At 31.7% G+C, this 18,443-nt stretch overlaps 1 protein-coding gene across 1 annotated transcript in view; it reads right to left on the reverse strand.

Annotated features, from left to right (window-relative positions):
• LOC117111849 (NAD(P)H-hydrate epimerase-like) overlaps window positions 1-17,512 on the reverse strand; it is a 28,246-nt gene extending 10,734 nt beyond the window's left edge. Inside the window, exons 1-2 of the mRNA XM_033254858.1 lie at window positions 17,396-17,512; window positions 15,338-15,489 (exon numbers count right to left, since the gene is read on the reverse strand). Of these exons, the coding sequence (XP_033110749.1) occupies window positions 15,338-15,489; window positions 17,396-17,410 (167 nt within the window). The 5' untranslated portion in view covers window positions 17,411-17,512. The remainder of the gene's footprint in view (window positions 1-15,337; window positions 15,490-17,395) is intronic.
• Window positions 17,513-18,443: the final 931 nt, after the last annotated feature.

The raw sequence follows: 18,443 nt of genomic DNA on the forward strand, positions 1-18,443 counted from the left end.
ATTTCATTCTCTACTTTCAGATACATCAATGTTTACATCTCGAATGCTCAAGCAAATCCCACAGTTGGGACCTAACAATGAGGAATGAAACGAAGTCTGCACGATAAGGGCAAGATGTGACACAGATAAAAATAAAAGGAAACATGATGAGCAGTAAAAATAAACTTGAAACGACAATAATACAGAGTTCTTTAACATGAATAGAGAACTTGAACAATACCAGAACAGAACGGTACCCAACAACATACTTCTTCTGGAAGGCTGCATTTTTGCTTCAAATTGAAATACATAGCAAACAGTGATGGACTTCAACCAACCATCTACTGTCAGATCTCTATGAGTGCAGTGCACAAAATTGTGACAATCTTGAAAATTACTTTTAAGCGTTGAGATTATAAGGCATAGGTTACAATTGTTCAACTTTTGGCAAGATTGTCGCGCTTTCTTGAGTTGTGTACCGCTGTTTTTCCAGCCCCTAAAGTGTCCTGCTTTTTGATAAATGTTTGAATGGTAAACTATAACAAAATAGTTTTAGTTGTGGTATAAAATTTTGTTTTGGTTATCTCCCACCCACTCCACAACCTTCTAATTAAATGTGCCCCACTTTTGAACACACAGTATTGTCTCAATTTTAGATCGATGTGTCCCAGTTTTGAGCATTCAGGGTTGAAATGTCTGTAAAAGGAGTGAATTCAGCAGTACTCTGGTCAAAATTATTACGAATATTTAAAATGAATAAGTACTCTATTTATATCTGTTAGTTGGCAGTAATAATAATTTCTTGTTTTGAATTGGAAGTCAATACATAATAGAAATAGTGGTAAACATTTTTAAAGGTCTTTTTAGCTCAATATCTGAACAGTACTACCTACTTAATTGCCTTTTTTTACCGAACAATAAATGAAAATGACATATGGCGACCATAAGCAACAAAGCACTACAAAAGCATTCTCAATGGGCCAATCAAATGTTTGCAGCAGCTTAGGATAACATGAGAGGAGGAATATAGATCAAGTCAATTTATCTAATTTATTAAATATTTTAGTAGTTTAAGTAAGTTTCAACAAGCATTAAGTTTACTGGATGTGTACGGAGATAGAATGAAATTAAAAGCTTTTTAAGAGCATCAGTTTCAGCATTTACAGGTAACCAGACATATTCAGAAATGTATATTTTATGGCTTGATTTCATGTACTGTATAAAAGCACCAAGTATTAGAATTTTAAATAGGTAATGGCTTTTTTTGTTCCTTGTGCATTTTATCTTTAGTTTTTTTAAGTATTGTAGGCTTGACTAGATACAGTAGTTGCCTGACATCATGAGAGCATCTGTGAATTACGTGCCAGCCAACCACTGCTTGTCAATGGTCTTAAATTGCGGGCGAACAATGCAGTGATGTTTGGTTTTTCTGCTCATTCTGTTCACTCTGCATTCAAATAGTTTCTTGGTTACAATAGGAGTTGCTTTCTCATCACTTTATTTTTTTTTATCTTTTAAGCACATTGAGACTTCGGTATAATGCATTACGGTGTACATATATTTTCCTTAAAATGTAGTCTTTGAGTATGATTAGAACACTTGACGATTAACATTAAAGTGACTGACAGGACAGATAATCTTGATTTGCCAGACTCCTGAAGTTATTTTCTTGGTTGAGACAAAAAAACAAGACATCATTAAAAAAGTTTCACATGGTTTACAATAAATATGTTCCATAGAAAAGAGTGAGTACATTGGTTACTAAAAAGAAAATCTCTAACAAAGACTTCTTTATTTTGATGCATTTCATTTCATTTACTTTGTCACTTGATAAAAAATACTAAATATTTAAAAAAAAACCATACACAAGCAAGAATTAAAAATGTTTTCAGGAGGTGGGCCTGATTGTCAATAGCAAAATAAATCACTTTCTACATGGCTCTCCAACCCCCATCCAACAAAATAAAATACAAATAATAATATCATGCTTAAGAACAGCTCTTTAAGAAGCAACCAGCACACATCGAATACACAAAAAATGACAAAGAATTTCTAACATAAAAATGTTATATATAGTAGCTAATACAGTACTTGGAAAACCCAAAAATAAACAAAACCTCACAAGACTGCACAAGGATAAGACGGACATTTTTTTTGGTCATATATAAATTTTATGTTAGGTAAAGGGGGCATAGTGCAGCAACTATGCTTCTATGCACAATGAGAATGGACCTCGACAGATACAATAAAATCATGATGAAGGGATGTGAGCATGGGAGTACGTTCCCCGAGGAAGACCCGCTAAATGATGGATAGACTACTTTAAAGCAGACAGTAATTCTGTGAACCTGACCTCAATACAAGTAATAATAATGATGATAATGTATGTGCGCAAGCTATATAGTGTTATATGTTAGAGCGCTTTTGAAAATTACAATGAGAAAACTATAAAACATGAAATCTAGCCTCATAGTAACCAAACTAATGCTCTGTTCAGACCATCAAATTTTATTTGACAAAAAAATGTTACATGCCTAAGCTTGGTCATGATGACATCACATCATGACCATATATAGGCACATCATGACTATATATGGGCATACAACAGTTTTTTCAAAGAAAATCTGATAGTCTGTTCAGGGCTGATGTACAATCATCAAAGGCGGATTTAGGGGGGAGGGGGGCTTTGGAAAGTAAAAGAAAAAACAAGAAGAAAAGAAAGAAAAAGAAAAAATTGATCGCCCAGAATGCCTCAGATGTTCAATTTGGGCATCTAGAAAACTAACATTTCAAGGGGGATGCCCCCGGACCCCGTCAGGTAGTGTTACCTCAATCGGCGCCACTTTCAGTTAGAAGTGGGAAGAATGAAAGAATATTGAAGGAGGTGGGGCAAGGAATCAGTGATTGTTCAAAAATGGTCAAAACTTTAAAATAAAACATTTTAGCTTTTTAGTAGTTGTAGTGTAGAATTATATTGCTCAGGGTGCTTGATATGTGGACTAGGAACTCGACCAACAAGACTTAGATTTGTTTTTAATATAAATATTTCATGTTTTTTCCGTTTTAAAATATTTGTGCTTGTTAGTAATTTAGTTTTATCATTCATTTAATCCATGATAACTACAAAGCGCGAAATGCTAGGCCTCTGAAAGTCCCTCCGTGGTAGTTGCCAGGTTATCAGAAATTTTCATTTCAAATTTGTGAAAATGGTCTATATACATATATAGGCCCTATATTTCTTGTCTGGCTAAATATATTTTTGCTTCAATATACAGCTTACTGGTGGGCAGTCTCTCGAGCGACTGCCGTATGCGGTATGTACTGTAATTCATATAGACGTTCATGTACTTTTTAAATTTTTACAGTCTATTTAAATTTTTAAAACCAATTTCCATTTTCTGTTAACGTATTCCATTTGTATTTTCAAATGACGCACCACGTAAATGGTGAATGTTAATAAAGTAAAAATATGTTAATTGCAACATTATCCTAAAAAGTAGTCGATTCAAACATTGAATTTTACCGTTTAAAAATTAGGTTGACAAATACTGTAACTTTTCTATATCAAGTTTAATGGTATTCTATAAATCTTTGATTTTCCTGTATCAATTAAATGCATCAATATACAACAAATAAATAACAACTACTGTAACAGCAGTAATATTTCATCTGACTGCAATACTCTAAATTTTGGGATTAGCTCCAAATTTTAAACTTCTTTCAGTCTGCTACATTTTAAGTTTAACACAAGGAGCTTATCATCATACAAGTTCTCCGAAAATAATATTTAATTGGTAAAATTATTTATTCAGTTTCGGTTTATTGTTTATCATATAATTATATATAATATACACAGTGGCGGCTCAAGGATATATTTTCTGGGGGGGGGGGCTAAGTTGTCCGACAGGGGGACTTGAGCTCGTAGGCTCGAGCTGGGAGAAGGGGTTGAGAGGAATTTCCCCCTCCCAAATGAGATTTTTTTAAAGAATATCAACCTCTAGATGGCCGAAAATGGCACTCTCAGACTGTGACAGACATGTGTTGGCTTGGTGTGGGCCTATTTTTATATGTTTTATGGTCTGACTGCCCGACAAGCTCTGTCCGGCGGGGAGGGGGGGCTTGACCTGTCCAGTGGGGAACTTAAGCCCCCCGGCTGGCGCCGCCACTGAATATACAAAGAAATATAAATGGAAGCATGGCCAAACAAGAGGAGAGCTTAAGCAAAGTTCGGCTACCCAAAAAATAATTACTGTACATTGTATTCAAGGACAAAACCAAGATACGAAAACAACAAAAACAAGATCCAATAAAATTAAATATTCCAATGGACAGAATTATTATTGATATAAAAATATTTTTAAGATTATTATAACATTTGTATTTATACTATATAATATTTATTTTAAAAAAAACCACATTATTTACACATTTTATAACAAAATTACAATATTAATATTCTACAGACTTAAGAATTATTATAAATTACGAATAAATTAAATATTAGCATTAAATAATAAGATTAAATAATGTTAATATTTAATGTATTCATAATTTATAATAATTCTTAAATCTGTAGAATTATTATAAATTATGAATACATTAAATTTAACATTATTTAATTAAATTATGAATACATTAAATATTAATATTAAATAATAGATTGAATAATCTCTGGCATGCTTCATAAAAAGTTAAAACATAATTGAATAATACAACCCATCCACTTCATATCAAATTCACTCTCCAAATCCTATTTCCCATACAGTACCATATGCAGCATGCACAAAACACAGTCGATAGAAACTCGTTCCAAATTCCATCCACTTAAGGCCGACTCAGACAGCGTCGGCCGACGCAGCCCGACCCGATTTATCGTCGGGGACAGTCTTAAACCGTCGTGAGAAATATTAAACACGTTTAATATTCTACTACGCGACTGCCCCCGACGCACACCATCGCGTCTGCGTTTAACTCACACAGGCCCGACGCGACAACAAATCGCGTCGGGCTGCGTTGTACGACGCTGTCTGAGTTGGCCTTTACTGTATACATGGGCAATGTAGGGAGATAGCAAAAATACTATTAATTTGAGTAATGTATTATAATAATAATAATAATAATAATAATAATAACAATAATAATAATAATAACAATAATAATAATAATAATAATAATAATAATAATTATTATTATTATTATTACTACTACTACTAAAATATTGTTTTAAGGTTTGCATGGTGAAGTAACAATTTGTTAAATGCTTGCAGTACACCATGTAGGTGGTTCGGAAAAGAACTGTTGTTTTTGTTCAGTTGCTTCAATCATCTTCAGGATAATAATATGTGATATATCAGATATTTATAATAATAAGAATAATAATATTAATAATAATAATAATAATAAGTAATTATTATACTGATATGTTAGTTCTTTTACTTTCAACATACAAACTGATTTTTAATATATAATTACAGTATATTTAATTGTATATTTTTATATTGTTAACCTCTGCAACTACAGTATGTCAGTCTGTATTGTTGTATTCAATAAACTGTTTTTGAATCTAGATAATTTAATAATTACAGACAATGAAACTTATTAAAAATAAAATTAATAAACTGAGTAAGGATAATATTATTCATAATTATTTACAATAATTAACAACAAAACCAGTCCACAAGAATCTAACCAAATTGTATGAAGCCAAACAATGTTTGTATGACATATGGTAGATAGTCATAAAATACTGAAATTAATTGCCTTTATAGGAGAAAATCTTTTATTATCTAAAATATACTGATTTCTATTATACAATTTATTGTGGAGAAATTTTTTTTCTACCACTACCTCTCATTATGCTAATTTGCATAATATGGTCATATTGAGTGTCTACAATATGGTTTTACACTATAGAAAAAAAAAAATTGCTTATGAAAATAAATTGATAAGGTGATCGTGAATGTACCTGAAAACAATTTAAACAAATTACATAATTATTCAATCCTGGCAGAATTGAGTTGAATACATAAATGAAAAGCAGTCAGACTATTTTGATTTTACCTGCTGGTCTTCTGAAATCTAGATTATATTCAAATAAACTATTGATCTATAATATCTACCGATGCATGTAAATATAGCACATTGTAAAATCAGTGCAATATAATATGCGTGCTGGAAGTTGGTATATTGTTTGGTATGGCTTTCAAATTTTTAAAACCTGTTCATAAATTTTAGGGATTTTTATTACCTTAGTTGTAATTTAAGATAAAAATCTTAATAGATATGTTTTTGAATTTAAAAAATCAATGACTTATATTAGAAGTTACAACAGTTTTTTTTTATTTTTTATTTAATTGTGCTTAGTCTTTTTATAAACTATTCACAGTTAATTAGCTTCACTCTTAATCTTGTTACAAATTTCCCTGAAGCAGTAATTAATAGAGATAAGAAGACATCGGCAAAACCTGGTTCAAAAATTAAAAATTTGGCAAATGGGAAGGTTTCCTATGTTCACCAAAAATGTGTTTACACCTAAAAAGTAGAAAATACAGAAATACAACAACAATGTTGGATTCGCATCGCGTACCATCCAGCAAAATAGGCTAGGCCTTGGCCCCCTAGCCTGACCAAGGTTATTTCAGCCTTATTTGCTCTTTAACAAAATATTGTTTGTTGTAGTCAAGGAAAAAAAAGGCTAAATGCTGACCCTGAATTTTGTAAAATTTGGGTCAGTCGGATGTGGCCAATACAAATTTTTTTTTTGGCCTCATCACCATTCTCATCAATATCATCGTTATCAACCACATCAGCATCAATAACATCATCACTAATATTATTATTATCATCATCATTATCAACATCGTCATCACCATTATCATCAATGATAATAATAATAAAAATTAATAATAATATTAATATATTTATTTTCTCCAAAGTAGAGAAAACAGACAAAAAAGAAGGGCATGACAAGGCGGTACATTGTTCCTGAACAAATGTATGTCATCTCTGACATTAAACAGATAATACATAATTAAAATAATAGAAAAATAAACAAACTGAGGCATTAATCAAACATAATAATAATTAAACATAATAATAATATATTATTATTATAATAATAATATTATAATATTGAAAATTTAAAAGTGCTGTTATCCATTCAAGAGAAAACGATCATGCCCCCAATATCATCATCATTAGGCGAGACTTTTTTTAATATCTTATTTAGCGAACATATTTTTTAAAGATTGTGAGATGGCAGGGAAAAATATTTAAAAATTTCTTATTTTAGGAAAAAAATTTTGACAAAAGCATCTAGGTTAAGAAGAAAATATAAATAAAACTTTATTGATGAATGTAAATAGTGTAAATGGGGTTCATAAATGCTTTAAATTTATATAATTAAGAAATATATTATCTTATTTTATAAGATTTTTTCAGAAATTTCCATTTTTCATGGTGACTAACTAGCCAAAAAATATATATTTTTATTAGAAATCACTATTATCTGTGGGCGGAGGGTTCGCTAAACAAGATATAAATAAAGTAATCAAATCATCAACAACATTATTATCAATATCATCATGATTATCAACATCATCACCACCATTATCAATAATATTATCAACATCATCAATATCATCATCATTATCATCAATATTATCATTCATTTTTTCTCTTCTTTGAAGATTATTATCATTCTTATCATCAATATTGTTATTAATATCATCTATGTCATCATCATCAACTATATCAACATCATCATTAATACCTTCAACATCATTATCATCAATATCATCATCACTTTCAATTCAAAATTATAATTCATTCCTCATCAATAACATTACAATGAAAATAATATCAAATCACAAATATCATTATCATTCTCAAAATTGTCAACATCATCATCATAAATCTTTTCAACATCACCGTCATTTATTATTATCATTGTCAATATTATCACCCCAGATCAACATATTAATCACAATTATCATTATCAAATATCATATCATCATTACATATTATTAATATCATCTTCATTATCAATGTCATTGACAACACTATCATTAACACGAACTTAAATTCACATCACCATCTTTACCAACATTTTCAACATCATCATCACATCATTATTATCAACATGAACATTATTACCATAATGATTCAAACAACCAATCAATTGAGTCTCATCAAATAAAGTAACAATACAAGATATAAACTTTGTTAGGATATAATTTGATTAAAGGGGTGATTACAAAGAATATGCAAAAAAAAGTACATTAAACTAAAAGAAACATGCCTGATGCTAATTCGCTCCAGTGGGTAATAAGAACGTTTGTATTACCTGTACAATATACACAAATTTAAAATCTAAATTTGTAAGGGGGAAAAAGAAAAAATTGTGAAATATAAACTCGTTTATACAAATATCAAAATATTTTTATCTGAATATCAATTACATTATAATAATTTATAACATTAAACACTAGAATACAAAAAACAATCATTCACATCAGAAAATATGTTCATTAGAAAATATTGTTGCATCTGCTATAAATATTTTAAATTCATTTTATAATAATAACTTGTGTGTCAAGAACAATACATCAGAATCGTAAACTGGTATTACCCATTAAATTCATATTTTATATATCACAAAGATTTATTATGCCAACATATCATACTTAAGTAATTTGATATGTACCTTACAAATGCCAGTGGCTTAAGGATCGACTTTACTGACTGCGAGCGATCCTCTCCGTCTGCGTTCTCATGCTTGGGCGAGGAATTACAGTCCTTGTTTTTTCTCCTGAGCGAAAATCGCGTCTTTTTCTCCATCGCACACGGTACAAAATCTCACAAGTGTGTACTGGTCATTTCAGGCGAGATGAATCGAGCATATCAGAGCTAACGACGGCTAAATCACAATGCTGTAAAACACTGGCCCAGCAATCAAACACTCTAATCACACACAAATACACGTACGTACTGTACACATCAACAAGTCAGCTCGGCATCAGTATTAACCATCAGCAATTATGCTCCACCAATCACAGAGCACTGTAGGGGGCAGCATACACATTACCAATATCAGGAAATGTAAAGAATAAACTATCAACATAGACTTTGTATAATCTTTCAACTGGTAGTATATGAATAAATTATACTCCTATATTTTAATTTAATTTCTCTTAATAAACACAAATTATGAGAAGCAATGGAGATAAGTGCCTTGGTGAGATCGCACCCCCCTAAATTGTATTGAAAAAATAATTGCTGTATTGTATTGTTGAAATATTGTTGATATATTATTTCTATCATTATGAACATAGTGATTTATGAGAGTGTTATGTAAGAGTGCAATTTTTGGGTACAGTACCTTGAGGTCCATTTTCAAAATTATCTCGCCTCAGTCGCCTCAGCTGAGGTTGTGTGGACTACCATGCCCCCCCACCCCACTGCCAAATCCTGCATCCGCCCTAGGTTGGGGCTGAGGTAAGAAAATTTATGATTATGGCACATCTAGATGGCCTGAAATGGCACTCTCAGACATAAATTTTAATATAGTTTTCTTTTTTCTCCATCTTTATACTGTAATCTTCAGAACCATAAAAACGTATTATAACATATTTTCTGATTAGTTTTGTAAAACCATAAATTATTATTATAAATAATTTTAAATTAATTATTACATATACATTGTTATCATAATTTTTTACTACTGTAAATAACATTGGTACAATTGCAAAGTTATGTTAATCTTATCTTCCAAAACCTAACCACAATGTTGCAAATGCTACGCTTTGTGTTCGCTGGGAGTTACTGATACATCAGGCCAGTCACATGACCAGCTAACACCAGATGGTATGTCACTGCATGTTTACACTTGGTATCTGTCTACAGATTTCAGATAAGTTATACATGCTTGCACCTAATTATTTACATTTTCAATTTGCAGGCACCAGCTATTTAGATGCGAGGCATCATTAAGCATTTATACATATTGCACTTTCAATCTGCAGGCATCAGCTATTGATATGCGAGGTATCGTTAAGCAGAAATTAAAATACAATGTAATTTATATTGTTTACTTTTATCTCATCTGAATTTAATTTAATATTACAGTGATTGCTTTTATGTGTAACTTTGTATTTTGTTTAGATCAAAATGGATAATAAAATAATAATACCATCAGCTGAACAATGCAAAGGTACCACTTGATTTAATATTTTTTTAAATAATTAAAATGAAAAAGACAAAAAAGAATATAAGAACCAAAAATCAAAACTTACCCTCCCCAATAAAATTGTAATGAAGGTGGGAGAGAGAAGCAAATAATTTCAAACACTAGTAAAATGCATAAATACAGTATAACCATTATTATTATGTTCTTTTATTTTGTGGCATTGTACAATTAAATTTATGAGGAAGGTTTAAAATTAGATTTCACCGTACACAATCATAAAACTCCACGACATTCATTTCTTTTGTGATTTTTTGCTACACAGAAGACGGTAACATTGTATTGTGCGAGTATTTATTTGTCTAGCAGAGAAAAGATGATTGTACTATATTTGAGAGGTGTTCTATTTACGAGAACATTGGCAATTATCAGTTTATCCAGGATAGTATTCGAAAAATAGACTCACAATCTATTGGTACAACACTTGCCAACAGGATACTCATGCTATAACCAGACAAATCTATCATAATCCACAGACACAGGAGAGTTGTATTGATATCAAAACCGTGTGCGGGTAAAACATCAAAAGAAAGACAACATATTTATGTCACCACTTTGGTTATTAATTAATAATACAAACCATACGAATAGGAGCTTCATGCAAAAAAAGATTCCAATAACTGATAGGAGTAATACAACAACTACTTGGAGATTGACTTTTGTTTGCATAGTATAGTAATTTTAATCAATCAATTTAATCCCATCATGTAATGTTCAGCGGCGCTTAATGACGATGGCCTAATTTCAGAGTACACTAATTATTATTATTATTACTCTTGAGTCTTATTATTATGATGATGACTATTGCTAATAATGATGATCAATAATGATAATCAATAATAATGATGATCAATAACAATTATGATCGATAATGATGATGGACAATGATGATCGATGATTAATAATGATGATGATCAATAATGATGTGATCGATAATGACCGATACTTATGATTATTGATGATGATGATCAATAATGATGATGATCAATAATTTTGATGATAGATAATGATGATGATAATAGTAATAATAATATAGAGATGATAATTATGATTAAGAACACAATGATTATTGATTTTTTTGTCTGTTTCATTGATCAACTGACCGAAATACAGTATGTGTCAAAAGTGACCCTTTAATCAATGAAATGAGTCTTAATATTGTATCATCTTCATACATAACTTATTTTGAGAAGAACTTTTAAATATTGTTTTTTTGCAATTGTTTTAAAATTTTATCGAAAATCTATTTCATCATTGTGCTTTCTGTATTTTACTGTTGTTAATGTATGTTTTGTATTGGTTATAAGGGCCTCTTTGAGTCAGCCTCGCTGTAAGAGCCACTCATATAAAAGAAAGTTGAATAAATAATTACCACAATAATTACTATCATTCATTCACTAAATTCATTCATTAATTACTTTCTTTAGACCTTTGATGAGTAATACATGGATTACATTATATATCAATCATTTAGTCCTTGTGGGGATATAGCTTTTCATGTTTACATCATGTTTCGACTTCTATAAGCCAACTACGTCAGTACATAACAGGTTTGAACCAGAAAATAATGAAAATCTATTATCACAATAAGTTCAGGGTAACTACCTTACTCTTATATGACATTTTGATGACATTTTGTGATGGCATTTAGTGACATTTTTTCGTTGGTCACTTTAGTAGTGGAGGATAATATACTGTACTTGTTTCAATATGTTACAGGTTTTTCCAAATCTCTGTTGCATTTTTCATCTTGTCCACTTGGGCCTGCTATTACAATCAGAGCAAACATTAATAAAAAAAAAAGGGGGTGGGCTTTTTCCTATGTTTCTTGTTGTTTTCTTGAATGAAAAACTATATTCAGCTTTGTTTGTTTCACTCATTATAATACAGTATAACCAGTGGAGGAAATAAATTAAGTATGACCTAGTAAATTGTAATTAAGACTTAATAACCTAATTTCAGTGGTATACTAATGGGCTTTCATATGTTCGTAATATTGTTTGTTATATACTGTACTGTATTTTGTCTGACATAGGCAAAGTCTACCATACAGTATGTACGATATATGTACTTAATGAAGATTGGAATATAATATCAGTACATATTTGTAAGACGTCGTCATCCACATCATATAGTAAAGAGCCACAATTAAGATCAGAAACTTGAAAGGCCACACCAATGCAATGACAAAGTTTTAAAGGGCATCATTAAGTAGAAATATTTCCCCTAAAATAATAGAAATATTTCCACATAATAAAACACAACAAATTTCTCAAATATATTTTTAGATTATTACGTCAATATTTCCTTCACTGTTGCAAGCGATGGCGCAATTGTTGACTTAAAATTGCCACCATCAGGCAATACAAAGAGTATACAGTACAGGCATTTTCTACTCCTAAAAATGCTGTTCAAATGTCGTTCTTAATATTCAGTCTATTTTTGCTGCAAGCTTTGATTGTCATTTTACTTTAATGTCATTTCTAAAAACCACCTTTGATTTAAAAAAACACATATTTCCCTACAGGGGTCAGTTGTGACGCCCATCTGTAAACATTTTCTCTCTACAGTACTCTATGTAATGTAAGGTACCAGTCTCTTTTTACAACCAAAAATCTGTTTACACTTCACACCCACTGACTAGAGACTTATTATAAATACTTTGTTTTAAGCATTGTTTTATTTTCATTTATTTTTCAATTTCTATGCAATCTAGCCCTTTTCTTCCTCTGTTAGAATATTCAATTTGTTGTTATTTGGACACTTTTCCCAAAACATTTTTATACATGGTAATCATATTGTTGCTTAATTCACATTCAATCAATAATCTCATCATAGACATGTTATTACTTTTTCATTGATTGATGGATCTTTCCAAATAATGTATTGACGCCTACACTTGACTTCTCTATCAGGTCTATACCTTGTACCCCATATACGGCAAGACATCTTATGTACATTTCCAACAATTGATAAATCAGAATATAGCAAAATACATTTTTATCACATGCACATCAGTCCAAGTGTATTGCACATTTAAAACTGCAACAAAACCAATACAGTACATTGTATGTAGAAATATCTTAAAGCAAATGTAAAATGTAAAAGTTGGCAAGTTATGTGACTACGGCATTTGAAAATGTTTTAAACTAGTCATCTTTTATTTTTTAGTACAATTTGTTAAGTACTGTATATAAGTACTGCATGTGCTGGTTTTCAGAACCTTGGTCCTTAATAATAATGCAGCCTGTTAGCCAAAATATGAAATATTTCCCCCCAGTTTTCTCATCCCAAGTTTTGCCCAAAAAATGAACATTGTAAGGTTAGGCCAACAGAATTGATTGCTTCCATTGATCTGTCTGTCATTTCAAGGCCACCGGCCACTTAAAAACAATGCATTTAACTACAGACCCTACATACCATACCCCTCACTTGCCACCCCCAGGTTTCTGACTCTAGGCACTGCCACTGAGAGTTGGTAATTTTTGCAATTTATTTTATAAGATCAGGCATAAATTCAAATTTATATTTAAGTTATTGTTTTTTGTTTGTTTTTTTAATAGATTTTCCCTATTTGACAATTTATATTATCTTTTAAGCTACCTTATCACACATCACAATTTCAGTCCATACTAAGAGCATTTGCAGATCTAGCAAAGGTTTTAATATACCTGTATAATCAAATAGTATTTTATACCATCATACTGTATTAAGCATACATAGTGGTGCATGCCTATTTACGGTGCATAATCTAAACTTAATTATCTTTGATATTAGACAACTATTCATTATAAATTTGTGTATGTAAGCGACAACTGATACCTTGACTATAGAAAACAGAAATATGCTTCTGGGCTCCATTGGTTTACAATTACACAAAATCATTCAGTTTAAAGCATGGAGAAAATATATTACAGTAATTAATTGTGTTTGTAATAATCCTGAGTTGAATATTTTTAATTGTATTTTTTTTTTTTTTTTTGCATTTAAAAATAATTGTACAGGAAATAGTTTAAGTGGTTAAGAATGTTATATATTTACTTATTTATTTGTAAAGTTAATACTTTATCCTTTTTATTGATTATTGTAATCTTCTGCTTTTCATTTTATCATATTCTTATATACTTATGTTCATCATGTTTGGTATTTACACAGTTGGATGTTTGAATAAAATACAAATACATTTATATTAATAATATATATATATATATTTTTTGGTTTAAGTATGTTTTTCGTATACTAATACTCATTTTAAGTTTTGCTGGATAATAAAATGATGTTAAGAAAATAGATACTTGTCCTTGCCCACTTCCTAATTTTGCTCCTCCGTCAACTTTATAATTTTAAAAAATATTTATATTTCATTCAGTACTGTAATCATTTTTTTCGTCAGATTCTCACACAGTAAATTACAAAGTTACATCTCTCTAATGTAGGGACAACTCCATACCAATTACAATATTAATCATTCATCATGAATTTGGCTTGTTGTACAAGTGACTTGATCGGAAAAACAACCAGATGATGGCTAAATGATATATATTATGTTCTACATATACAATTTAAAAAGCTATAACATGCTTTGATATGTATAGAGGGCGCCATTGCAAACACATTATTTCTATGTGGAATTTGAAAGCCAATTAATGCTATTGATAAATTTCCCCCATAGTGTAACTAGTCATTTTTTTTTCTTAAGGCCTTTCTAACATTCCCAAAAATACCAAAAATGTAAGTTCATGTGTAACTTGTTTGGAATTTAAAAATAATTAATCATGTATTTAAAATCCGATCAATTTGAATACCTTGCATTCTTTTTAATGTTGTATTTATTGAAAATACATTAAGAAAAACAAAATACAGCTATGCAGGCGTAATAAAAATAATTTCATCTATAAGGTCCACAAATCCATCTCAAACAGCTTCTTGTAAAAAAAAACCAAAAAATATATAATTACATCTAACAGTTGAAAAAAAAAAACCGGGGAAATATAGTTGTGGATCCCACTTGAATCCAAGAGAGCTACAGTATATGGGAAAAAGGTTACTGTACGTGGAGGAAAGATAAAGAGGAAATGATAAATATAAGGGATAGACCACAGCTTTGATACATACCCAAGAAGTTTTAAAGGCAGAGCAGCAGTAGTCATGGCAGCATGCGAAGCAGTATGTGGTTTCCGTTGTAGCCTTCTGTTTAGTAGTTTATTTGTTGCAGGGCGCCTACTTACTATTAATGCTCCTCGGAGAACAGTACTGCAAACCACAACCTGTAGATAAAAAGTATATTTTTATTGTTTTTTCAACTTTTATTTCAGACTGTCATCCTCAGAAATATGTAAATATCAATGGGATTGAAATTAAACACCAACAAATGTTCCATATAATATACTTTGGCAGATCATTCTGTACATATGCCTACAAATACCTAAAATACAATTTCACTCTGAGGTCTGTACAGTTTCAATTCGTTTAAATATTGAACTAACCTATTTTTACTTGTCTGAACCCTATCCATAAAACTAAAACCTGATTTTCTCAGAAATTCATTGGCGGTAGGAGGAGTGTGGGAATCCACACCACCTCAGCCATCACCATGTTTGAGGGTGAGGCGAGAAAAAAATTTGAGAATATAGACCTCTTGGCTAATTACTTTTTCTTAATACAATTTAGTAGGTGCGATCACATTGTCTGCATCTACCCCAGAACTAGGCAAACGATTTGTCCACAAATAATCAGCTAGCACTCGTATACATGGGCTGTTTAAGCATACAAAAACGATAATTGTATTTGTAAAAGACTTTTAGACGATTAACATTTGTTTTTGATAATAGGTCGGCCAAAGTAAACAATATAGGAAACTTAATAATAACCAAAATAATAATAAATAAAAACCACAGAGATTTTCAGTTTCTCATATTGTTGCTCTTTTTTAGTTTCATTACCATTACTTGCAGTATGTGAAGCATGCTATGATAAAATCTGCATACATGGCATGCACAAAGCCTTCACACCTGTATTGAGTGGTACACACATGCATGTTTTTCAGTAGACATGAACACAAAGGCTTTGTGCCTGCATTTTGCATATATATAAATTCTCACAGGGTGTCTAGCAAAAATAAAAAAGCTACAAGGCTATTTTGGTGCCTGTAGTTTTTTAAAGTTTTAGAGTTTCCCTTAAAGCCAGGATCCAGCTGAGAAAAACAATTTGCTGAAATGTTGTAAAACTGATTTTTTAAAGACTAAAAATGCAGGAATGGTGACGTGAGCTGTACAACATAATCAAATTTGTTTTTTCTCTGGAGCCTGGCTTTAAAATTCCTCAAAATACGGCTTCATAACATATTCTGAATTTAAATCTTTATAGACATTCATATAAGGCAAGAGTGTACTTTAATTGATGATGAAATTAAGTACATACTAAAATGCTTCAGCTCTACAGGGCTACACTCCCAACCTGGCTCCTACAGGCTCCTCTTGGACCCAATAGGATTTCTATGTTACCCTCATAGTCATAGGAACTACCCCCTAAATAAATAATCATTTGTGGGTGCTCATCGAAAGTAAAAATGGAGACAAGTCTGCAGCCCCTTTCAGATAGATGTTGCAATATTGCGGTAAGCATGTCGGTATACTAACCGGTCTATACTCTTTCACACAGCGGCTTTGAATGTTACCGCAATATTGCAGTAATCTTATGTACACTTTTCTGTCTGAAAGGGTTACTAGGCGGCTGGCTACCATTCAAACAAATATTATTTATAATGTGGCCCTACCGAATCTTTATTCAAACTGTTGGAACCCCTACACACTGCGATTAAACTGGCTCTAATAATACCCTTGATCTCGTCAGGGGTTTTAGGGGAAAGGGACCCCTCCTCCACCCAGTTGGCCTATTTTTGTATAATATCATTAGAGCACCCCATGGTTGACCTCTGGAACGACCAGAATCCGGCCGTGCACTTCCAACCGTGTTGCCTAGCCTATAAACTATAAAAGACCCTCAGGGAGTTGTTTGTGCTGAACCAAATAGGATACACAGTAGATAGATAGACTAGGCCTACATCCAGGCTTGGCTAAACTAGATGACAAGGCAATGCAAACTAAACAGATTGTGTGTGTTGTGCCATACGATAGTTTACTTCTACAGTATGTGTTTAAATAATTCACCTACATAAAGTGTATGCATTTACACACTACAGCTTCTAAAAGTGGGCCAGAGTAGAGTCTAGAGTAGGCAACTTGCTCAACTTCCAGTACCAAAGAATTTGTAGTGCGCCCTCTCGGAATCTATAACGATCTAAAAGAAACACATCGTATTTTTAATCGAATAATTCAGCTTTGAATCAACCCTCCCTCGAATAAACACCCACTTCAGAGCCTCATTTGGAATAAACGCCTCCCTCGAATAAACGCTCCAGGCTTTTATTTTCTTCCTCGAATAAACGCCCCTAAATGACTGTAAACAACACAAATTGAAGCAATATCATTCTCAATACATTATACTCCAGTAGAATAGCCTACATTTTTTCTAACCTGGTTGGGATAATAATCTTTATGATCATGTAATAACACATTTCGATGGCAATTATGTTATGTAGTTCCACATTTTCAGGTAAATTAAGGGGCGTTTATTTGAGTATATAGTATACGTATTACCGTACGTATCCCGAACGCCTCCCTCGAATAAACCCTTCTCAACAATTAAATACAGATCATCACACTGTGGACAAATGGATTACATTAAAAAAAATAAACGCCTCCCTCGAATAGATCCCCTCACAAACCCTCCTGGGCGTTTGTTTGAATAAATACGTTAAATATTTCTACAAAATCAATGTAGGCCTACCAAAACATAAGAATAACAAGTTTGGCAACACCATTATTCATAAGCCGAAGTTGGCCTATTCAGTTGGCACGGAAACAATTTTTAACCAAATACATCATGGCAGAGTAAAATCCATCAAGACATTTATGTTTATGAACCAAGCACATGAGCCATGAGGGGGGGATAGACATGTAGGGAAATGTTAATAACTTACTTCTAACTGAACTCATGAAATAAAGCAAAGATTGACTGTTCCCTTCGCTATCACGAACTAAACCATCGCTGATTTTCTACCTCGGGTTGGGGAAAGGGGGTAGATCCAGATATTTTGCCGGTGGGGAAGGGGGTGAAAACACAATATGAAGTCGACACTCACCTCATGGTTGGGGAAATT

This window comes from Anneissia japonica, unplaced genomic scaffold (assembly GCF_011630105.1).
Source record: "Anneissia japonica isolate Jap-2015-1 unplaced genomic scaffold, ASM1163010v1 scaffold1203_len951721_cov167, whole genome shotgun sequence".
Classification (NCBI taxonomy): Eukaryota; Metazoa; Echinodermata; class Crinoidea; order Comatulida; family Comatulidae; genus Anneissia; species Anneissia japonica.